Source organism: Ammospiza caudacuta, chromosome 33, assembly GCF_027887145.1.
Source record: "Ammospiza caudacuta isolate bAmmCau1 chromosome 33, bAmmCau1.pri, whole genome shotgun sequence".
NCBI classification, from domain to species: domain Eukaryota; kingdom Metazoa; phylum Chordata; class Aves; order Passeriformes; family Passerellidae; genus Ammospiza; species Ammospiza caudacuta.
In genome coordinates, this window is record NC_080625.1 from 3,761,774 (window position 1) to 3,785,781 (window position 24,008).

Below are 24,008 nucleotides of genomic sequence, written 5' to 3' on the forward strand. Positions count from 1 at the left end.
TGTCATGTGCCTGAGGCCTGAAAGTACTGCTAGCTTACTGTTTTCCCACAGGTGTTGTTTGCTATATGCTACACTGAGCTCGCAGGGCACCCTGCCCTTTTTGCACAATAGCTCTGGAGTCGTCCCCACCTATCGGCCTGGCTGCTTTGAGCTTCGGGGTGGTCCCTCCTCCAAGAGAAGACCCCTCTCGCCCGTCCTTAACCGCTGTGACAGACAAGTAGAGATGTAAGAGGCCTCTCCATCAACGGACTGACACGAGGCAGGTCGGACTCGGAAGCGCTGGGCTCTGGGCCCGGCCTGGGCGCCCCCCACGCGCCCCCTCCCCAAACAGCCCCGGCGGGGGGCGCGGGAGGGGTCCGGGAGGGAAGCGCTGGGCTCCTGTTTTGGGGTCCCACCCTCCCCTTTTCCCCACTTTCCCACCGTCTCCCACCCCTAACTCACCTCCCCCCCCGCCCTCAGCCCCTCCCGCTCTCCCCTTGGGGGGTCCCCTCCTCCTCTCGCTCCATTCCGGGCTCCCCCCTTCGCCCCCTTTTCCCCCTTCTCCCCCCCTGTCCCAGCGCGTCCCGCCCCCCGCTCACCCGAGAGCTCCGCGCCCGCAGCCGGGGGGGCTCCCAGCACCACCAGTGCCGCCAGCAGGGCCCCAGCTGCCGCCCCTCGCCCCATGGCCGGGGCCGGGCAGGGAGCAGCAGCCCCAAAGCAGCCGCGCTGCGCTGGGAGCGCCAGTCCGGAGCAGGGCGGGCTCGGCAGCGCCGCGCGCTCTCATTGGCTGCCGCCGCTTCTGGGGTCCCGATCTCAGAGGCTTCGCCACACAACTGATGATTCATCAACGCGCTCTCATTGGCTGCGGCGCGTTTTGGCTGTGTTTTGATTGGCTGAGGGGTTCCCGGGACGCTGCAGCCCCGGGCTGGGGGTTTTTTGGGCAGGGGGAACCTTGGGGCGCTGTTCAGGTGGGAGTTCAGGTGAGCCCAGCAATGCGTGCCCAGGTGCGCGGCATCTCAGGGCTGCCCGTGGTGAGCGGTGACGCTGGCCCGATGCCAGGCACCCCCAGAGCCGCTCTGTCCCTGCCCCCGCAGCCGCACAGGGACAGAAAATGGAACCGAGGGTTCCTGGCTGGGAACAAGGACCGGGAGAGATCACGCAGCAAATCCCGCACGGGCACAACAGACCCGGCCTGGGCACACGGAGGGAATTTATTACCAACCAAATCACAGCAGCACAAGGAGAAGGGAAAGAAATCTCTCCAACACCTTCCCCCCACAAAATGGAGATCATGCAGAACAGGGATCACCAGGGCTCTGCCCAACGGGGGTCACTGGGGACCATCCAGCGTGGATCCTCCCATGGGGGATGGAGCTGGAGCAGCGCACGAAGCTCTTCCCACACTCGGGACACTCGCAGGGCCTCTCCCTGGTGTGGAAGTGCTGGTGAGTGACAATCTCTGAATCCCACCTGAAGCTCTTCTGACATTCCAAGCACTCCTAGGGCCCTTCCCCAGTGTGGATCTTGTGGTGCTTGCTGAGGTCGGAGGTCCCACTGAAGCTCTTCCCACATTCCCCACACACCCAGGGCCTCTCCCTAGTGTGGATGTTCAGGTGTTCCATCAGGGTGGAGCTGGAGCTGAAACCCTTCCCACATTCCAAGCACTTGTGGGGCTTCTCCCTGATATGAGGCTTCTCCACCAGCTCTGAGCTCTGGCTGGACCTCTGGCCGCCTTCCTGGCTCAGGGGGGCTCTTTCCTCCTCACCCCTCCCTGGGCTGGGTTTGCAGCCCCTCCACGTGTAGGATCTCTGGGGCTTATCCTCCTCCTCCATCTGTCCACAGCTTGAGAATGACAAACCCTGATTTGGGGGAAAGGTGGGAGTGCCTTGGAGTAGAGGCTCCTCCTGGCCAGGTCCATCTCTGGAACTCAGCAGGAGTCTTGTGCCCATGAAAATTTCCACAATATCAAGACTCAGCCCAATGATTCCAAGGGTTCCCCCTTCTCCAGCGTCCGGCTTAGGGATGATCCAGGGGCTTTTGGGGGTCCATGGGGTCCCTTCTACCCTGATGCTCTACTTTGAGATCCCAGGGATCCCAGGGATCCCTCCTATCCAGGCCCTCCCTTTCCAGTCTGCCGGGGTCCCCCAGCTCTGGGATCGCCCCTCTCTGCTCTCCCCACTCTGGGGGTCCCAGGGGTTCCCCTCCTCTGCTCTCCCGGGGGTCCCCAGGACCAATGTCCTCCCCTGCCCATACTGGGCAATGGAACCTGGGCCCCCAAAGATCCCCCAAGGGGCTCAGCTTTGGGCTCCGGCAAGATCCAAACCTACACACACAGAGGAAAAACCCTCCCAGGGACACCAGATGATGTTTGGGGTCAATTCCACAATCTGCGAGCTCCAAACACATCCCAATAAAAAACTCTGTCAGGGACGCCCCAGTGGATTTGGGACGAGCTCCCCCTCCCCGCCCACCTGAAGCACGAGGACGGGGTGATGGTCCCGCAGCCGCGGCCACAGGGGGCACTGGAACCTCCTGTTCCTGCACCTGCTCCTCCTCTTCCTGCTCCTCCTTTTCCTCTCTCCCTCCTCCTCCTCCTCCTTCCTAACCCCACCTCCTCCCCCAGTTCTTGCCTTCTGTGTATTTAGAGTGGAGAACCTTGCTTGTTTTTAGAACTAGAACAAAGATCCCAGATGGAACAAGGCTTGCTGCTTTTAGTCAGAAGTATCAGTGACTAAAGGTAACGTTTCCTTTGGTTTGGTGCGTCCTTGTTCCTCCTCAGTGTTCAGACTGGGCTATGGGGTGTCCTTGTTTGCTGCATTTTCCGAGTTCCTCTTGCACCCTTTGGGCCATGGGCTGTGCCCTGGGAGGGTTCTTTGTGCTCCTTTGTGACACAGGAGAACCTTCCAGGCGGTTTCTGCGTGAGCTGCTGCTGGGATGTCACAGGAACAGCGCCACGTCCCCGTGGTGTTCCCGTTGCTGTGGGACACGGAGGCCTCAGTGCCCAGAGTGGCTCTGGGCTCGTTGCCGGAGGATCCTCCTGCCCGAGGCATTCTCAGCAGCCAGCCCAGCCCTGACGGGTGTCCTTCTGTGCTTGCAGGGCTGCAGGCTGCAGACGTGTGCAGCGCAGCCAAAATGATGCAGCACGTGGCTGCTGCAGTTTGCACTCTGTACTCTGTGGCTTATTCGGGATATTTTTTAACCCACTTGGCACGTAAGTCGAGGTTTTCCTTTCCTGCAGCATCTGTGGCTTTGGGCTTGCTGTGTGCTTTCTGTTCTTCCTCTGGAGCTGTGTTGACTTTGGAACCAAATTGCCATGAAGACACCACTGGTTTGGGAGAGCTCCTGCCAGCAGCTGCAGCTGGAAAAGGGGGTGTCTTCAGCCAGTGGGGCGTGCACAGCATCGGCAATGAGCCCTGGGAGGTTCTGTTCCCTCAAGCAGGGAGTCTGTGCCAGCAGAGCATGGAACTCCCTCCCTTTGCTGCTCCAGCCAAGAACTGACCCAGCCCAGTATTTTGTGCTGTTCTCTTGCTTGCTGTGGGAAGAGACTGTGGCTCCTGGAGGGATGCTGTGAAAGCAAAATGCTCTCTCGGGGTTGCCTTGCTCTGTGGCATTTCCCACCACAGGCAGTTTTTCTCCTAACAGCATCTGGTTCATGTTCCCTCTCCCGTTTCAGGGCACCTCATGTCTACATTCCGAGCAGCTCCTCCTTCGGTGAGTGGGAAAGGAACCTTTGGTGTTTGGAATTGTGCAGCAAGTTGTGAGCTCAGCATGTGGCAGCCCAGTGCCAGCCTGGGAGGCTGAAGGAAAGTTCCTGTCAGTGCCTGAAGCAGCAGCAGCAGCAAAGGGATCCCCAGCAGTTTTCTCCTTTTCTGCTGAAGAGCTTTTGAAGGGCTGCAGGTCTGGTTTTGCAGGCAGAGGATTGCTTGCTGGCTTTAGCCATGGTGGAATATCGAATTCCCAACAATAAGTGGCAGTGCCGACTTTAGTCAATTGTTAGCTGGAACAGCTCCAAACCCATTTTCTGCTCAGTGCAGCTGGATGTCCAGCTGAGGATAAATAAGGTGATAACTGAGATAGAACTTCCCATCCCTCACGCTGCCGTCTGTCCACAGGGCACAAAAGCAGCACCAGCACCTCCTGGGGCTCCCTCTGCTTCCAAAGAGGAGGCCAAAGAGGAGGAAGACAGCAGTGAGCTTCCCGCTGCTCTGGGGGACGATGGTGAACTTCCCTCAGTGCCGGGAGATGACAGTGAACTTCCCGCTGCTCTGGGAGACGAGGGCGAACATCCCGCGGTGTGGGAATGCAACGGCGAGGCTCCCGCGGGGTGGGACAAGGACAGGGGGCATCTCCCGGTGTGGGACAAGGATGGTGGATGTGCCCTGGAGTGGGACCAGAATGGCCAAGCTCCCATGGAGTGGGACGAGGACAACGGACAACTCACAGTGTGGGATGAGGATGGAGGACATCTCCCAGTGTGGGACGAGGACAACGGACATCTCCCGGAGTGGGATGAGGATGGAGGACATCTCCCGGAGTGGGATGAGGATGGAGGACATCTTCCGGAGTGGGATGAGGATGGAGAACATCTCCTGGAGAGGAATGAGGATGGAGGACATCTCCCGGAGTGGGATGAGGATGGAGGACATCTCCTGGAGAGGAATGAGGATGGAGGACATCTTCCGGAGTGGGATGAGGATGGAGAACATCTCCCAGTGTGGAATGAGGACAACAGACAACGCGCAGTGTGGGATGAGGATGGAGGACATCTCCCGGAGTGGGATGAGGATGGAGGACATCTCCCATCGCCCATCCTCCTCCCACAGGATGGAGGACATCCTGTGTCTTGGGAAGAGGAGAGTGAACATCTCCCAGCATGGGAAGTGGACAGTGACCATCCCCTGGCTTGGAAAGATGATGGCGAACCTGCAGTATTTTGGGAAGAGGATGGAGAAGCTGCAGCATTTTGGGAAGAGGCTGGAGAACCTCCCTCTGCTTGGGAAGAGGACAATGAAGCTCCCTCCGCTGCGGGATCCTGGGCTGAACATTCTGACAGCAGCACAGCCCTGCAGCCAGAGGGGAGAGGGGAGTGGTGCCTCATGCAGCTGAGTACGTCTGCTCTGTTCCTGGGTGCCCGAGCAGGTGCTGTGTGTGTGTCTGGGCATCAGCTGCACCCAGGGTTGTTCTGCAGCTGAATGTCACAGAGCCATTTATTGTCCTTCCCCAGCTGACACCAAGGGGCTCACGGCCCCAGGGAGTGGGGCTGGTTCTGGCTCTGCTGCAAGGCGGGCTCTCACTCTGGGAGGGAGCGTCTTCCACGTTTTTTCTTTCAGGGAACACCGTGAGCGAGGCGGAGCCTGGCCAGAAATACCTGGAGGTGGAGCAGATTGGCCAAGGGTAAGTGCACAAGCAGCTGCTTCTGCACAGGCAGGGCTGGGGGTTGTGCTGGTGCAGGATCAAGTGAGAGGTCAGGAGAGCCCAAAGCACCTTCAGACACTGGGCTACCATCCTGCTGTCTCTCAGTCCTGATCAGAATTGATAACTGTGGTCAGAAGGCACCATCAAAGGCCCCTGAGGCTGGCAGTGTCCTGCCTGCAGCAAGGAGCAGGACCTGGAAGATCTTCTGTCCCTGGAACTGGATTGCCTAAAAGAGCAACTCACCATCTGGTGACTGTCAGAAAACAGTTCTCAAGAATATTTCTTTCAAATAATTTGCTTCAAAAAATATCCACTGGTCAGGATTATCAACCTAATGGTTTAGAAACAGAAACCAGAGATGAACTAATAAGTGCTCTATTCTAGCACAGGTAGCAGACCCCATACATTCAGTAACAGACACAGAGCTGATGCACTCTGGGGTAAAATGCATCACCTGCCTGATGGCAGGGCCCTTGTGGATCCTGCAGGTCTTAGGCAGGAAATGGAAAAGGATGAAATGCATTCTTTTCCACTTCTTTAGACACCCATTTCTCACCTCAGGTTTTGAGCTAAAGCAATTCAGGGTGGACATTTGGGATTTGCTCCAGCCCAGTTCCTTCGTGTTGGGTCTCAGTTTCCTCTTGCACACCTTGCATGGCAGAGGGCTGGTGGCTGCTGTGCTGCTGTTGGAAGGGTCGATGCACCCAGGTGTTTGTGAACGCTGCAGGCAGCAGAGATCTCCTGTCTGGGCTGGCTTTCACTGCCAGGGCCTAAAGCGCTGCTTCTTTCTTCTCTGCTCCTTTGTGTCCAGGGCATTCGGAACCGTTTACAAAGGACTCGACAGGGCCACTGGAGGAGAGGTCAGTGCCAACACGCCCAGCACGGCCAGCAGCTCTGCAGGGCTTTCCCCTCTGCTGGGAGCTGTGGCTGCAGCTCTGGGGGCCAGCAGAGCTTTCCTGCTCAGGCTGCTCTGAAGGCAGAGCAGTGTCAGCCTGCAGAGCACAGCTGGGACAGACTTGGTCCTTCTCAAGTGCCAAAGGAATGCAAGGAGGGCAGCGGTGTCTGTCAGTGAAGGACGCCCTGGCTTGGTCTTCATATCTAAAAGTGTGAATGCATCAGCTGCTGGAGACTGAGGTCCAGTTTATCTTCATCCCAGCCTCAGACAGGAACATTATTTAGCAGTTTTTCCATCCTGCCTTTTATCTTCAAAGGGAACTTCAAGCCCTAATTAGGGAGAGATCCTGCTTGGGCTCAGTTTGGGGTTTTAGTCCTACTTCAGCTGTTCACAGAAGGAGAGGGAGAGAAATGAGAAGATGGATGTCAAAGCAAAGCTCTCTCCTAAATCCTGCAGTTGTGTTTGGGTCTGGTGTCAGTGACAGCCTGTGACAGGGATCACCTGAGCAATGGCTGTGCGTGTTTGCTTTGTTGTGCAATCCCAAACAGAGCAGTTGGATCTGAAATCATGACCAAATCCCATAGAATTGCTAAAGGGTTTCTGGCTGTTTTGCTCTGTTTTCACAGAACCAGAATTACCTCCTGCTTGCAACATCTGTTTGAATAATAATAATAATAATGAGTGTTGAGGCCATTTGAGAAGACTGTAGGTGCAGAGAATGCTGTTAGAGCTTTGAGGCTGACAGCTGCGGGACCATTTCTGCAGAGCTTGCAAGGCCAAATGTCTCTGGCCATGTGTCCTGTAAGCAGCCCCCAGCTGGCAGAGCAATGGGCTGTGGGAATGGTCCTTGCTGAGCTCTGGTGTCCCATCCCAAGGCAGTTGGGCCCAGCCCGGCTCCGTTGCTCCAGAAAGACTCGCTCCGTGTTTGCTGTGGCCTCCTGGCACAGACTCCTGCAGTTAAAGGCTGCAATGTCCCTTCAGGTGGCCATCAAGAAAATGAGTCTCAGAGAGCAGAACAGGGAACGAGCTCTGAATGAGATCCTGCTCCTGAAGGACAAGAAGAACCCCAACATTGTCAACTTTCTGGACAGGTGAGTGCTTAAGCTCTTATCCTGTGCCCAGGCCCTGCGTTAACCTTTCCTGGCATCCGGAGTCTGTAGCCTGTTTTGAAAATGCCTGACACAGCCACATCTTCCCAAAACAACAGCCTGGCAGTTCACTCCCTCCATGTGCTTTTGTTGCTTTGCTTTGGTTTTTCCTTCAAGTTCCTCCCCATTTGCTGTGTCTTCTAACAAGTGCTGATGAACCACAGCAGAAATTATTTCCCTTGGCTTCTTCTTCCCAGCCCTTTTCCATTGCTACAGATGCCAGGAAGATCAGGTTCTTGTTTCCAGAAATGCCTCATTTGCCCATTTTTTACTGGCCTTGCCTGTTTCTGAAGGGACTTTCTGAAAGGTTTTCTGACTGCTTTTGTCCCAAGTGCTGCACAGCCTCCTCCCCTGGATAACCCTGGGAGTTGTGTTGCCTTGTTCTGCAGGGAATGGTGGAACTGATGAGTCCAGAAGCTGAACCAGCTGGGGCCAAGGGTTGTGGTTCCACGTTGATCTGGGCTGTTGCTAAACTGCATTTTTCACCTGCTTGCCATCTAAGGCCTCTCCTTTCTCACAGGTGTCTCCTTCTCCTTTAGACTGTGCAGATTCCAAGGGCTGTGCAGCCTGGCAGCAATGTCTCACCATCTGATTCTGTCCTCATTGACAAGTGACCTGGAAACAAAACTCCACTCCAGGCTTTTCCATGGGGGAATTGAGCTCTGCACTTTCATCTCCATGCCATTGCTTTCCTCTTCCAGCTTCCTTGTTGATGGAGATCTCTGGCTGGTGATGCAATACATGGATGGAGGAACTTTGCAGGACGTTGTCAGACAGATACGCATGGCTGAAGGAGAGATGGCAGCTGTCAGTCGGGAGGTGAGGGATCCTGCTTGTCACTCCATGGCTGGGACACGATGGTCCTTCCAAACAGGGCGTGAGAGCAGGAGTGGCTCCATGCTCAGGGCTTTGTTTCTGTGTTGTTTTTGTGAGCTGGAGAAGAAAGAGCCTCTGCAGTGAACGGCCTGCCAGCATCACTGCACTTCTACTCTGTTCTTGTTCTCTCTCTTGCTGTTGTGGTACTCTCTGTCTGGTTTGGATTTGATTTGCTGTTCTCAGCTTTGCCTTGAACCGTTTGCCTGGAGCTGGTGTGCACTGCACTCCTGGCCTGTCACAGCAAAGCTGCTGCTGGCAGAATTCTGAACTGTCCTTTCTTGTGTGATATATTCTGGCCATTGGTTTTTGCCCTCATGTTTCTTGTTCTCTCTCAGTGTCTGCAGGGCCTGGATTTCCTCCATTCCAAGCGGGTGATCCACAGGGATCTGAAGAGCTCCAACATCCTCCTGGGCATGGACGGCTCTGTCAGGCTGGGTGGGTGTTCCTGGCCAGGCACGGCGCTCCCGGGCTGCAGGTGTGGGGCTGCTTCCCAGGGAGGGCCAGAGCCCCACAAGGGCTGCTGGGGGCACTGCCCGGCCCCGGGTGCCAGCTGAGAGCGGCTGCCCCTGCAGAGAGCTCAGGAGAGGAGCAGGGTGCCAGCAGTGCCTTTGCTCTGCCTATGGCCCTTCTTTGTGCTTGGTTTCCTCATTCCAGCTGCCTTTGACAGGGTTTGTTTCTGTCCTCAGCTGATTTTGGCCTCTGCGCTCAGCTCAGCCCTGAGCAGGACCAGTGCAGCTCCATGGTGGGCACTGCTCACTGGATGGCCCCAGAAGTTGTGACCAGATCTCCTTATGGCCCCAAGGTGGACATCTGGGCCTTTGGCATTGTGACCATCGAGATGGTGGAAGGAGAACCTCCTTACTTCAGGGAAACGGCGGCCATGGTAAGAGGCAAATTCTGCAGTGGCTGCAAAGGCCTGTGAGCACAGGGGGACCCTGCACTGGGAGCAGCAGCTGGAGGTTTCTGCACATGGGGAAGGGAATTCCCAGAGGACTCCATCCTTAACACAGATGATTATTCTGCAGTCTCCAGCAAAAATCTGCGTTGGGATTTATGTTGTTGCAGCTCTTCTGGCTGTGAGGATGACCTGAAAATGTGAAGGAATGCAGTAACTCTAATGTTGCAAGAAAACCCCAAACCATCCCCAAATCCCACCCACAAATCCCAACAAGTTTTCTGAAGGAGTTTCTAAAAGAGGTTTTGCAAGATGATCACCCCCCTGATTCGTCTCACTGGAAAAGTTGTCTAAAACCTGAAGATGATTGCTTAACATCCCCTTTAGAGTCTAACATATTTCTTTCCTAGTCCAAGCTACTTTCTCTTTGTCACCAATCCTGAGCTTTCAGCAACACAAACCTCCTGTTTCTTGCCTGGCAGTTTTTGCGACGGGGCATCAGGAATGCATCTACTTGAGTGTCAGTGGCACTGCAGAGATGCACTTGATGTAAGAATCCTCTGAAATAACACGATATTTCTGACGGAGCTTCCAACGAACAAAGTCAGCCAGTGAAACTGGCTCTCAAGGCGAGATCATTTGGATGTTGCAGTGGCTGCAGCAGCCCCAGGGTTTGGGTTTTTTGGTTGGCATAGCAAAATGAGCTCTGAGCAGCATCTCTGGCAGGGAGGAAAGTGCCCCTGGAGCTGGGGCTGAGGCCCCGGGGTGGATGTGAGCCCGTGTGGGTGTGAAGGGAGCTGGCAGAGCGCTGAGTTTGCTTTCCCTGCAGGCTCGCGCTCTGATCCGGCAGAACGGGACCCCGCAGCTGCAGGAGCCCCGGCGCCTGTCGGCTCTGCTGCGGGACTTCCTCGAGTGCAGCCTGGAGACAGATGAGGAGCGGCGCTGGGCTGCCCAGGAGCTGCTGCAGGTGAGGGCCAGGGGCTGCAGGGGAAGCAGCAGCACCAGGGAGGGGTTTTCTTGTGGGGCCCCCTCCGACAGTGTCCAGTCTGGCTGCGTTCCACACGCAGAGCAAGCAGAATCCTCGCCTGCTGTGGCTTGGCAGGCTCCTTTGGAGCTCACCTGGGCCTGGTGCCCCACAGCGAGCAGCTTCAAGCAGCTCAGGGGACCCAGAGCCCTGCCTGACCTGAGCTTGGATGTTTCCAGGGAGGAGGCACCTCCCACATCTCTGGGAACCTTCTGTCACTGTTTCCCCACTCTGCTGGTTAAAAAATTCTTCCTTAGATCTAATCTGAGCCTGCTTCCCTCTCCTGAGTTTCAAACCATTTCCCTTTGTCCTGTTGCAACAGAGCCTGTGAGGAACTTGACTCTGGAAAGTAACAGTTCGTTTCTTTCCTCTTTATCCTTTGGGCAGCACCCATTTTTATCATCAGCCAAGCCTCTCTCCAGCCTGACACCTCTGATCACTGCAGCGAAGCAACTGAGGGAGCAGCAGAGGAGATGAAGCACTTGAGGGCAGCTTCTTGTTACAGTAGTTAGGTCAACTAGGTAGTTATTGTAGTTAGCACTGTTAGTTGGTTATGGTAGTTAGCACTGCTAGTTGGTTAGGGTAGTTAGGACAGCCTGTTTGTTATGGTTCTTATGACAGCCTGTTTGTTATGGTAGTTTTTTAAATAAAAACTCTCTTAACCCTCAACTGCCTTGCCGTGTCCCTTCCTTGTCCCGCTGTGCCTCAGCTGCCCGGAGCAATGTGAGGGGAGAGCGGGCCCAGCCTGGCCCAGAGCTGAGCCCCAGCAGAGCCCTGGCAGAGCCCAGAGCAGCCTCGGCCCCTGCAGAGTCAGCCTGGAAGGAGGCGCTTGGAGCCTTCTGGGCTGCACCCGGCTCTGGGTTACAAACTGGGTGTGCTGGAAAATGCCACCGGCTCTGCACGAGGGCAGAAGGGGCCCGGGGAAGGCCCAAGTGCTCCATGCAAGGGAAAAACCTGCCCTGGGTTTGTTATAAATAACTGGGTAGTGTTGGCTTTTGCTATTATGTATTGACTTCTGCAAAGTATTCTTAATTACAACAATCTTGATGCAGTGCAGTTTGTAATCACTTTTAACTGCTTTTGCTATAGCATAATTTGTCAGGTTTTTGTGGCCAACGCCCTGGCCCCTGTGTAGCTCATATCCTCAGACCATCATTTATGGATGATATTTTAATTTGCGAACAGTGTGAAAAACATACATTATAGTTTTGGCTTTTGCAAAATATTAAAGTGGATGCCAGATGTTGTCCATTATAATGTTAACTTTTGCAGAAGTAGCTGTAGTTGTGAAATAATAACTAATGCTTTTATTTTTCTAACTAATTGACAATAATGAGAATGACTCAGAGATATTTGTGAAATAGCTAATGTTCATTTAAAGGACCTGCGGAAATGGCTAAAACCATCTGCATGGTCAGATAACATTTAAGGAAGGGATGTGATGAGGAGCCCTGCCACTGACCCTTCCACTGTCAATAACTGTCACCTGCTGAAACCACAGAACAGGGGCCCTTGTGAGGGAGTGACACACAACCCTCAAAACAGCAATCCACGATTCCTGCACGTACTCTAAAAAGGCGAGTTGGGGATCAAACCAACCTAAAGAATTCCTGGAACATGTAAACAAGTTAAAAGAAATGTTTGAATTACTATAATGATTATGAATATGTATTTGACCAATGTAGGGGGAAAAGGAGATAAGAAGAGTTGCTGTGGTTAACAGGTGTGCCTCAGGCCATCACCAAGCATCAGTGCTGTTATTCATGTGTCTCTAGTTATCCCTTATTAAAATTCTAAAAATTCTAAAGCGTGAGGCTCCTTTCTCACAACACCCAAGGTCCTCACCCCTTGTTGTTCTCCCAAGGCAGGATCTGTCAATCATAAAGTTTGTCTGGATGGAGAAGAAAAGACTGCAAAGAAAAGGAAAATGCATTGGTGTAGAGGCCTGTTAGAGTTTAGTCTCCCACTCGTGGAGGACTGGTCCCCAAGAAGAAGAATAGATTTCAAGGTTATGGGAGAAGCTTGCTTCTTCCACAGATCTTTGCAGGCACAGGCTGATTTGTGGAAAGTTATGTTACCCCATTGGCCTAATTACCCTAGTTCAACCCCTGTTACCCATCTCTGTTTAGTCCCTAGAATGTTCTCCTCTCTCTGTCCCTCCATTTGCCCTAATTTACTGCATTCCTCTGCCCCTGTTTCCCTATTAGCTGACCCGACCCTTAACCCCTCCTTTGCACCATTTTCCCCCATATCCATTGGACCCTGGCCCTCAGCTCCACCCTCACTACCCCATATAAAAACCCCCTGTGCCCTCAGCTTGCACCGTCTTTGTCCCTGGGCCGTGTTCAGCTCTGTGCCCTGTTCCTGTACCAATAAACCCAGTTTGCTGCGGATCATACCCAGACCCATCCTGCCGACTTTGTCAGCTTTATAAAGCAGCCGTGAGCTTCGGGCTCCGGAGTGCCGGACGCTCCAAGGGCCTCGGCAGCGCCAGGACGCTCCAGGCTGGGACAGCCAGGCAGGGCAGGAGGAATCACTGCCCCTTTCCCCTCTCTGCTGCTCCATCTCCCAGCCCAGCATCGCTGCAGGACAGCCTCACTGCCAACGCCATCCTGCCAGGGATGGACTGGGGAGATCTCCTTCCCCTTCCCTCTGGCATGGAGGCAAATCCCATCTTCTCCTTGTCTGCCCTCCTTCCTCTTCTCATTCTGTCCTACATCCATCCACGTTCCTTTCTCATCTCCTTCCTCCCTTGTTCCCTCTTGTTCCTTCCTCTCCTTCTGCCTTTTCCTTTTCCCTTCTCCATGTCTCTTCCTGTCCTTGTCAGCCTGGGGAGCTGTGAGGAGGAAAAACCCTCCCTGTGCTGGGAAGGGTGTGGGGAATGTGAGAAGAGCTTCAGGTAGAGCTCAGCCTATTCCTGGCACCTCCAAAGACGGCGGTGTCGGATGCAGAGATCCGTGGGGGTGCAGAGATCCCCCTGCAGATCCATGGGGATGCAGAGATCCCCCTGCAGATCCATGGGGATGCAGACATCCCCCCGCAGCCCCCGGAGCAGCCACGCTGAGCACGGCGATGGCTGAGAGGAGGCTGTGACCCCGCGGCCAGAGGGCCCCGCTGGAGCAGCCTGTCCTGGCAGGACTGACCCCGGGGCACAGTGACCCACGCTGCAGCACTTGGAGGGGGCTGTGCCCCATGGGATGGACTCAGCTTGGAGAAGTTCCTGGAGAAGTCTCCGGTGGGAGAGAGCCCAGGGTGCAGCAGGGGAACGACTCCTGTCCCTGAGCAGAGGGAGAAGCCCCGGGGCATGAACTGAGTCCGGCCCCATTCCCTGTCTGCGGCACTGCCGGGGTAGGAGGCGCAGGTGGGAGGAGGGAGGCGTGGGGGAAAGCTGGATTTAAGGGTCTTCACTTACTTCTCATAATCCTGGTCTGAGTTTTTGAAGTTCTCTGTCAGAAATCTCTCCCCTCCCCCACTTATCCACAAAGGTTTTGGGCAGTTTTCCCTTTTTGAGGGAAATCAAAGTGATGCACTGCTGCTACTAATTAGGGGTACGAGAAGTGAGGCTCCAGGGCTTCCCGCTAAGCCAGAGCCACCGTAGCCGCAGTGCCGGAAAAGCCGTGGCGGGAGGTGCGGAGAAGTTTCTTTGTGCTTTCAGCTCAATCCCTTCGGGCCCGGGCCCGTTCCAGGGCTGTTCCTCAGCTCCGGCTCTGCCCTCACGCAGCCCGGGGGGCCCTGAGAGCGCGGGGCGGGGCTGTGCCGTGTGCAGAGCCCGCCCCTGGCTGGGATTGGGCGATGGTGCCGTCAGTCGTGGTTGTGGCGCGCTGATTGGTGGGAGCGGGGCGGAGCAGGGCCCCGGTGGCGGGCTGAGGGCGGCCGTGGCTGGGCAGCGGCGCCATTGTCGGAGCGTGTGTGCGGTGCCGTGAGCGGCGGCAGCGGCCGGAGCGCGGTGAGGCGGCGGCGGAGCTCGGAGGCGGCCGCAGCGCAGGTGGGAGCCGCGCTGGGTTGTGCGGGGGCTCGGGGCTGGCTGCGGGCCTCGGGGGCGGCAGGAGGCTCGGGCGGGTTCGTTGTGCCGTGTCCGGCCCGTGTTGCCGCTGGCCTTAGGGCGCTGCGGGAGCGGCTGCCCGCGGTCTCCTTGCGGCCGCTGCCTCGGCAGGAGCCGCTGCCGGAGCAGCGCTGGCTCGGCCCGGTTGCTGTGGCTGGGACAGAGGGGGCTGCCCCGTGCCCGGGGCTGTGCGGGGAAATTCCTGTTGCCGAAGATTTCTGTGCCCAGAGGAGACAGAGGAGTCCTGTAAAAGTGACTTTATTGCTGAGCAGAGGGAGTGGCCGTGGGGCAGTTTCCTTCAGATGTCTCTTAAATGCAGGCTCCTTTATATTTCCCCATCCTCATCTCCCTCTCCCTTTGCCCACTGGCTTAGGTACTTGGATGGTTCAGACTTCCTGATCCGCGAACTGCATGTCTCCCTTAAGATGCAAACCGTCCCCCCCATATAACATCCGATATTCGTGGCTCTGTTAAGTCTTTTTTCTTCTCGAGGCTCGGGAATTCAGCGGGACTTAGTTTGAGCAGCAGTCTGTGTTAATTAGTAACATTTTCTGAGACTGATGGTTTCTCCCGTTACTACAAGTCACTGGCCCTATCTCCAAGCCGATTCTCACATTGACTTGTTTTTTCTAACTGGTTCCTCTTTCGTTTAGGGATTATTTTCAATTACCTCATTCCCTGTCATTTCGTAGGCATTTCTTGATCGGGAGGCCTGGCTGCCACCTGCATACCTGTGAGAAATGACCATTCACTTTAAAATTTTAAAGTTTTATTAAACTAAAACAAACACAAGAAAGGACTGAATAAGGTAAAAGGGGGAATGCTGCCAGCATGGCTATCTGCCAGATGCTCATCCACTAAATGGCTGCTCCACCTTTTCTACGCTGGTGTCTCATCAGTCAACCCTGGCACCTCCCAAATGCCAGTCAGCTCTTCCTTGCCGTCATTGATGGAGAACTTAATGCAGCTCGATTGGAGGTGCTGTGTTCCCCATTTCTGCCTGCCCCATGCAAGGGGCACATGTGCTGCCCTCCCTCCACGTCACCCCGACAACCCTGACAACCGCGGCTCTCCAGTGGCAACAGTACAGGAGGGGATGGGGGACAGCGAGGAGAACAGAGGTTGTCCAAATTGCAGACAAAAATAACGTAACCATACATCAGCAAAGCTTCTCTTAACATGCACAAAATATTCATCCCTTAATTCCAAGAGCCAATCGTCATATTACCCATCTATAACAATCCCCTTGCTCACCTTCTGAATGAGCTGCACTCTCAAGGTGTGGAGCATGGTACAAAGATGAGAGTTACTGTAGCACATCAGAGGAGAAACAGCGTTTGTTTAACCCATGGTCTGCCAGGGAGCCACAAAACCGTGTCCCATTGCCATTCTTTCCACGTTTGGATTGGTGCATGAGCTGCTGTCTTATTTCCTTTGTTTTCTGTTTCACCACTTTTCCTTTGTCATCTGCTTGCCAACAGCAGTTTGTGTCATTTAATTTTCCACAAACTCCTCCTTTTGCTGCTAACAGATGATCTGACCCCATCCCATGGTTAAGTGTTGTGTTCCTCATTTCAGTGGATGGTCAGCAGCAAGGTCAGGAGCTGGAGCTGTCTGGTTGGTTATTATTGCCAGGACAGCTTGTAATCTAATGATGCCATTGGAATGAGAAATGGGTTCTGTGGCTCCTGATATGAATTGGTTCGGGTTCCCAGGGGCTGGTCCATGGTATTGTAGGATTTGTTCTGCTGGCCGTTCATCTTTTCCCCATTTTTGGGCACTTCCTCAGGAGCCAGGGCTGCATCAATTGACCACTTTTCTCTAATTGAATCATCAAATACTTGGATTTCCACCCGATTTCCCTGAATTTTTGCTAGTAAAAATCCCCAGTGCTCTGATACACCCTATATAACACAGACAGTGACAGCACATATTGGAGTGGGCACAGGGATGATTCCCCCCCACTTATTTTAGTGAAGTTTTCCCAACATTCTCCATGTGCTGTTTCCCTTTGCAGCTTCACCCGTTTCTGTTGCAGGGTCAGATATCCTCCCCCTGGGCTCTGCCTTGAGCTGTGCAAATTCCATCAGTGCCAGCAGGCAGAGCTTGGGGTGAGGGGCAGAGGGAATCAGCCCAATTCCTGCCCCAGGCAAGAGACCCAGGTGCATTGTCCACACTTTGCTCAGCAGTGTTAAACTGAACCTTGTGTTCCAGTGCAGCAATCTGGTATCTCATGTGTTCCCTCCCCTCCACTGCTTTTATTTTTCTGCTTTTTTTAAACAATATTCTGTTAACTGTTTACAACTAAAGGGTCACCTTTAATGCTCTTCTAGGTTTTAAAAGGCAGCCTAAAGTGAATATGGAAGAACCCGTAACAAAATTTTGCCATCACTAAGGGCTATGAATACACATACACAAAAACCTCCCAACGGAATTAAAATTTCTGTTACTTCCCTTAAGAATAAAAATTGGCTCTCAGAACCCTGGTCCAAATGTAACTGACAATATTAAAGTAAGATTGTTAAGAAAAAAACATTCTGATGTTGTAATCTTAGCACTGAATCTGGAGGAAGAACAAAAACTCTCCAACAATATTTTTAGTGTTAGATAATCAAGGCATTACTTGATTCTGGCCAGGGTGTGCAACAGAAATAATTTCATCCACATATAGCCCGGCTGTGTAGAGAAAAATCATTCCATGACATGTGAGTTTTACTAGATTTATCCTAAACTTTCTACAGTCTGACCCAATATAAATCCATTGATTTAATATTCATTGTTTAGAAGTTGGGTTGTTCTTAGTATTTGATTTCCTATGGGACCCGGATTTCTTCCCCTCTGATGTGAATTCGGTCTCCACACTCCTGGATTTCCTTCTCAGCCTTTTCCAGCCCAGGTGTCTCCAGCTCTGCCCGGGCAGTGTCTGGGGTAGCTGTTGGTTGCTGTTTGCTGCTGGGAAGTGTTGATGTTTTCTTGCTGGTCTTTATCTCTGTGGGTGTCTTTTGGGCTATTCCCAGTCTATTAACATGTTAAGCTCATCTCTATTGAATGCTGTCACATCCCTTAAAAAAATAATTCAAAACTCCTTTCCCCAAAGCAAAGGGAAAAGAAGCACAGTTAGAGAAATATTTTTTTTTTTAATAAATGAAATTTGAAATTATTCTTTTTTAAAATACCTTCATAATTGATGCAGTGGTTGCTGAAGCAATGAGAATTGCCTTTACCCCCCTGTTAGGTGCCATGGTGTCAGCAGAAGATATTGAAGCCTTCCTGCTCAGGGCATTTCAGTGCCAGGCTCTCACAAGCAGCCACAGCTGCGCAGGTTGAGCTGAGCATGGGGCGGTGACCTGCGCTGTGTCTGATTGCCCTTCCTTAATAACAGCCTGTCTTGTAGCTCTTTTCCCTTCTGCTGCCCTTGCAGAGCCATCCACAAACACATTTTCTCCCTCAGGCCAGGGAATGTCCCATCATCAGTCTGTCCCAGCCTGGGTCTGGAGCTCTGTCCCTTGAGTGCAGTCCTGGGTTCCTTGCCAGCCCCTCTCCAGGCTGTTTAAACAGGAGGCTGGGTTAAACCCTTGCCCTGTCCTCAGTTCTAAATCCTCCTGTGCCATTGAACAAGTTTCATACTGTAATAACCGAGCCTTGCTCATCCATTTAGAGGCTCTTTTGGTTGTCAAAGCTTTACCTTGATGCCAGACTTGAACTATAGGAGATCCTCCTGTTGTCATCAGTTTTCAGCTCTCAGTTCCTGTGGAAGCTGTGGCTGCACAATTCTGCAGACATTGAGGCCACTCTGGCCACTGGGTTAAACATTTTAGCAGAAGAATTCCTTTGGCATGGTCCTGTTTAATGTTCACTTACATTTTATTTTCCCTGTCTAGGAGGACCATGGACGCCTCAGTTAATCTTTATTTTAACACTTGAAAATTCTGCTTTTCTTCTGCAGTCCATCCTTCTGGTTTCTTGACTGGCAAGATAGGAGCATTGCAGGAAGAGATCCCTGGCTCCAAAAGCTCTGCCTTTACAAGGACTCAATACCAGGCTGTGAGGCCTTCCTTCCCTCTTGTGGAATAGGGAATGGTTAAAGTAATTCAATAAGTTTTGCCATATAAATTTGCATTCACACATTTGCCATAAAATTCCTTCCCAGAAATTATAATCACAATTAGGAGCAAGCAAAAATTCATGTTTTTAAACCTGTACACCACATGTACTGAGTGGTTGAAGAAAACATACTTGCTTATTTTTTCTACTAACCCTCTGAATAATCAAAGAATTTCTGTCAATTTTCCCCCCATGGGTCTGAGATTCAGAGTGGATTGAGAGGCCCCTGTGTCCATCAGGAGAGGCCTCCTCTCAATGCAGACCCACCCTGAATGTTCTCAAGGGCTCCAGTGTGGAGGGTCCCTGGTGTGATGGGAGCTGTGACAGCCCTGCCAATCCATGTCCATCAAGGGGTGGACTTGCTGGTCCTGAGGGTGCTGCTGTCTGTGCTTGCAGTGTCCTTGTGCCCTGCAGCTGGAGCCCTGGTTCCTTGCCAGGGGCTGTTTGGGTGGGCTCTCCCCTGCCGAGGAGGGCAATGCCTCTGCCAGGTGCTTGTGGCCGAGCCGTGCCCTGGGTGCTGGGGCCCCCTTGGGCCCTGGGGTTGATCCCTCGGGGGCTGTAGGAGCTGTGCCCTGGCCTTTGCCTTCAGCTTGGCCTTTTGCTGCTCCCTTCTTGCACTCACCTGCTGAGCCTTTGTGCCCAAGTGCTGCAGGGCCTTCTTGTGCCCCTCCTGCAGCCCCCTCAGTGCCTGTGGCTGCTCATCCTCTGACAGCTGCTGAGCTTTCTGCAGAATCATTTGTTTTCCAGCGACCCAAAGAATATCTTGATCCTTCCCTAATAATCCACCTTTCCCAGATGTTCCTTGCTCCTCCTCCCTGTGCTCAGGGTGCCCTCCCCAGCCCGTAGCCCAGAGCCGCTCCCTGTCCTGCCGCAGTGTCCGAAGGCGCCCCCGGCGGGCAGGGCCGGCAGCTCCACGGGGCCGGGCAGCGGCCGGGGCGTCCCGCAGCCTCCTGGGGGCCGGGGGCCGCTGCCGGCCCTGCCCGGGGCTGGTGGGGTCAGGCAGCGCCCGGCGCTGAGCCCCGGCTGCCCCACAGCCCCGGCCCGGCCCCGCAGCTCCCCACAGGCCCCCAGCCCGTGCTCCCGGTGCCGCAGCTCTGCGCCCGGTGCTGCCGCTGCCCCTCACAGGGAAACCCCCTGAAACCCTGACCTCCTTGATTTCCTGTCCTGGAAACCGGGGATAGAAAAGGATCTGTAATTGGTCCTGCATCACCTGGCAAATTTTGAGGATTAGATGGTGCTGAACATTCCAAATCCTCACAATTCATTCTTTTCCTCCTCCTTTGCATCATCCTTTTCATACCACATAGACTCCTCTTGCTGCTCCTTGCCTTAACCATATTGCTGCACACTCCCCTTCACCCAATCCCTTCCCAGCACACCAACACCATCCATCCCCTGTTGTCCAAATCCCTTCTCCACTTCCCTTATTGCCCCTCTGGGTATCCGTGTCCTTAATTACCTCTGGGGGAATGTGCAATCTACCTCAACATTATCCACTTTTTTATCACGTATGATAATAATGGCTCTGTTAAGTCTTTGTTCTTTTTCTGGAGGGTCAGGAATTGGCAGGACCTTGGCTGAGGAGGAGTCCATGTCAAATAATAACATTTTCTGAAACTCATGATTTCTCCTGTCACTTCCTTATCTACAAGTCCCTTCCTCTATCTCAAAGGAGATTCACACCATTTTTTTTGTAGACACTTTCATCTCATTCTTTTCAATATGATGGGAAAAGGGGGGAGAAGCCATAAAAGGGCATTTAGGACACTAAAACTGCAAGGGACAGGGGAGGGTCAGCCCTAAACTGAGCCAGAGGGGAGCTGGGATTTAGAGGGGATGGTAGACAAAGGATAGGAGAGGTGGATAACGGGAGGGGGACAGCAGCAAAGGGGTTCCATGGTGTTCCCTTTGTGTCCCCATCACTCAGTCCCTGGAGCGATTCCCCAGGGCTGTGGGAGGGGATGGATCCGCACTGGGCGGTTCCCCAAACTCCCTGTCCATCCTTGGGGAGCTCCTTGGGCTGGTTCCCCCCACCCAGCAGCCGGTGATGCTTTTTCAGCTGTGGGGCAGAGGGGGGTGGGAAAGGGGGATCTGGGTTGGTCAGGGAGGAGGAGGGGAGGGGGAGAGGAGAAGGAGGAGCAGGAAGAGGAGCAGAAGGAGAAGCACAAGTTTCCATCCTGCTGGTGACTGGGTGGGGGAGCTCACCCCAAATGTATCAGGGAGTCCTCCAGAGGGGTTCTTCTGGGGGAAGTGTTTGGAGTTGGCAGATTCCAGAGGTCCCTGGGAGGCCTTGTGGTTCTCTGGGGGAGGGAAAGTTTGAGTCTTGCAGGAGCTGAAAGCTGAATCACAGATTCCACTTTGGGGGGATATTTGGTGATCCACAAGATGATCACCAGGTACTGGCGGAAGGAGCACATCAGTCTTGGGGCCCCCCAGGAGAGTGGTGGAGGGGAACTGCAGGACCCCTGCAGTGGTTAGAGTGGAGAGGGGCAATCCCATAGCTGTTGGACCCACAGCATCCTGAAGGGGGGAGGAGAAGATTCTGGAGTTGAGGGACTCCTGGGAGCCATGTGTCAGAACCCAGAACATCTCTCTGGCTGTCCTGAGCAGCCAAGACCCCTGTCAGGGGGCTCAGAGACCCTGGCACAGAGCCCAAAATGCCCCTGTGGTTTTGATTATGACCCATGGAGCAAGTTACCAACCTTGTATGCAGATCAGCAGGCCACAACAGTTTAAGTAGAATAACAGTGGTGAAGTTGTCACGGGGTGGAAAAGTTGATTTTGGGTTTTTTGGTATGGGGGTTCAGGAGGCAATATGGAGGGAACTGAGTGTGTCCAGCCTTTCTCCTTCTTCTTCTTGGCCTCCATCTTCCGCTGTGATGTTGGCACTTTTAGATTGGTTTACAGTAGAAGCTCGCTGTCTAACATAGGTGATAGGTATTGGAAAGTTATTGTAAACATTGTATACGTAGTTTTTAGTATAAAGACATAATAAAGACATAATAGTATAAAGACATAACGCCGCTCTGTGGGCAGGCAGAGTGCCTGGAACTGTCCTGCTGAGCTGACCTCGGCAGGCCAGGAGAAAATTTTTTATAGATAAAATAAGCAACCTTGAGTTTGAGAAATGAAGAGGCCTGACTCCTTCTTCAAGCACCAGGCTGGGAAAAAAGACTTTCGAACTTTTCTCAGGGTCACTCTGACCAGCTAGAGATCCCGACATCCATGGAACCCTCTAATAGGGAGTCAGGGGAGAAGGGACCACTGGGACCCTCAAGTACCCTGGGTCATCTGTAAGCAAGACCCCAGAATAGAGGAGCCACAGGAACCCGATCAGCCGAGGGAAGGGAAACCCCAAAACCCAGAGTGGAGAAACAAGAGAGGTGAATCTCCTGTGAGGATTTTTTTTGGGGGCTGAGCCTTTGTGTTTTGGAGATTTTTATGGACACATAATATCTGGTCACTTTCTGAGAGGAACTTGGGTAGGAGGAACCCCAGCCTAAGGTGTTCACCTATTCTTCCTCCCCCCAGACCAAGATTTGTCCTTCCCAATCCTTGGGCCAATGGAGGAGAAGGAAGAGCCCCAGAGATGCAGCATGAGGAGGGGCTGCAAACCCAGCCCAGGGAGCTGCAAGAAGGAAAGACCCCCTATGTGCCAGAAAGGTGGTGCGAGGTCCAGCCAGAGCTCAGAGCTGTTGGAGAAGCCCCACAAGTGCTTGGAATGTGGGAAGGGCTTCAGCCGGAACTCCCACCTGCTCCGGCACCAGATGATCCACACCGGAGAACAGGTGGAAGAACCCTACAAGTGTGGGGAATGTGAGAAAACCTTCAGAGACAGCTCCAACCTGATCCGGCACCTGAGGATCCACACTGGGGAACGGCCCTATGAGTGTTATTTGTGTAAGAAAAGCTTCAGACAGAGCTGCAGCCTGATGGAACACCGGAGGATCCACACTGGGGAAAAGCCCTACGAGTGCTTGGACTGTGGGAAGAGCTTCGGGTGGCACTCCGACCTGATCCGGCACCGGAGGACCCACACTGGCGAGAGGCCCTACGAGTGTTCCGAGTGTGGGAAGAGGTTTCGGAGCAAGTCCCATGTCCTCCTGCATCAGCGCACTCACACAGACGAGAGGCCGTTCCGCTGCCCCGACTGCGGGAAGGGCTTCAACCGCAACTCCCACCTCACCCTGCACCGGCGCACCCACACCGGGGAGAGGCCCTACGAGTGTGGGGAGTGTGGGAAGAGCTTCTCCAGCAGCTCTGGCTTGACTCAGCACCAACGGACGCACCAGTAAGGGAAGCCCTGCGAGTGTTCCAAGTGCAGGAAGAGCTTCGTGAACTGCTTCAACTCCATCCCCTGTGGAGACTTAGGGGCCTGCCAGTGGGGCTGTAACGCCTCAGTTCTGGAGGGGCAGAAGAAACAAGCAAGGAGAAACACTCCTCTGAGGTTAGGGTTAGAGGAATCAATCTCTCTCCCATTGGCCTCTGCAGACACATGTAATGTGTTACATTTCATTGGTTTATCCAGTTGACATTACCCCTGTTCAGCCCCTTTTTACTACATTTTTATCCCCCTAGAATGTTCTTCCCTCACCTGATCACATTGGCCCCAGTTTGCTGCAGTGTTCCGTTCCTGTTATCCCATTGGTTCCCCTAGTTTACTGCCCTTCCTCTGCAGCACTTTTCCCCATTTCCATTGGTTCTTGGCATTCAAGTCAGCCCCTTTTTCCATATTTAACCCTGTGTCCCCAACCCTGCTGGGTTTTTGTCCCTGAGCCCTCTTCCTGCCAATAAAGGGCTTTCAGATCTCCAAAGAAAGACCTGTCCCTCCCCTCCTTTGCCAGCTCCTTTAGCAAGCATGCTCCAAGCCCTGAAAGCACAGGTTGCTCTCTGGGACTCGTTGAAGCGCGCTGCTTCAGCTCCGTTGGAGGATCCGCAGTGGATGGTCCCCAGTGACCCCCATTGGGAAGAGCTCTGGTGACCCCTGTTCTGCATGATCTCCATTTTGTGGGGGGAAGGTGTTGGAGAGATTTCTTTCCCTTCTCCTTATCCTGCTGTGATTTGGTTGGTAGTAAATTCACTCCCTGTACCCAGGCTGGGTCTGTTTTGCCTGTGCTGGTGCTCATGACGAGATGTCTCCCGGTCGTTCTCTGCACTCCTGGCCCTTTCCTTGTGTTTCCTCTCCCTATGCCATTGCAGAAGGCAAGGACAGAGCAGTTTTGGTGGCTCCCAGTGTTCTGGCAGGACCAGCCCAGCTCCGGGGTTCTGAGGAGCTTGTGGGGCTCCCCTGTTTGTGGGACATCCCGGCTGGAGGAGGGCGTCCCCCTTGCTGCAGCCCCAGCCCTCAGGCAGCGCTCAGCCAAGCAGAGAATGCCCTCACCTGGGGCCTCATTTATGGGCACACCTGAGCCCCTGGACAATTCAATACCCATCTTGGAGTTCACCTGAGTTGCTAAATATCTGGAGCCCCATTTTTAGAGCTGTTTTGGGTTTGCACAGCCTGTTTTTTGTCGCGGGGGTGCTCCAGGGGTGGGTTCTGAGAGAAGCTATGGAAGCTTCCTCCATGTCCAGCAGAGCCAATCCCTGGTGGTTCCAAAGACAGAGGTGCTGGATGCAGAGATCCCCCCACA

At 53.7% G+C, this 24,008-nt stretch overlaps 1 protein-coding gene and 1 pseudogene across 1 annotated transcript; both read left to right on the plus strand.

Moving 5' to 3' along the window:
* Window positions 1-1,347: 1,347 nt before the first annotated feature.
* LOC131570247 (serine/threonine-protein kinase PAK 3-like) lies at window positions 1,348-10,828 on the plus strand (annotated as a pseudogene).
* A 3,279-nt stretch (window positions 10,829-14,107) lies between these two features.
* LOC131570279 (zinc finger protein 239-like) lies at window positions 14,108-23,643 on the plus strand. Its single transcript, XM_058822643.1, has 2 exons — window positions 14,108-14,217; window positions 21,910-23,643. The coding sequence occupies exon 2, from the start codon at window positions 21,942-21,944 to the stop codon at window positions 22,671-22,673; it is 732 nt and encodes a 243-aa protein (XP_058678626.1). The 5' UTR covers window positions 14,108-14,217; window positions 21,910-21,941; the 3' UTR covers window positions 22,674-23,643.
* Window positions 23,644-24,008: the final 365 nt, after the last annotated feature.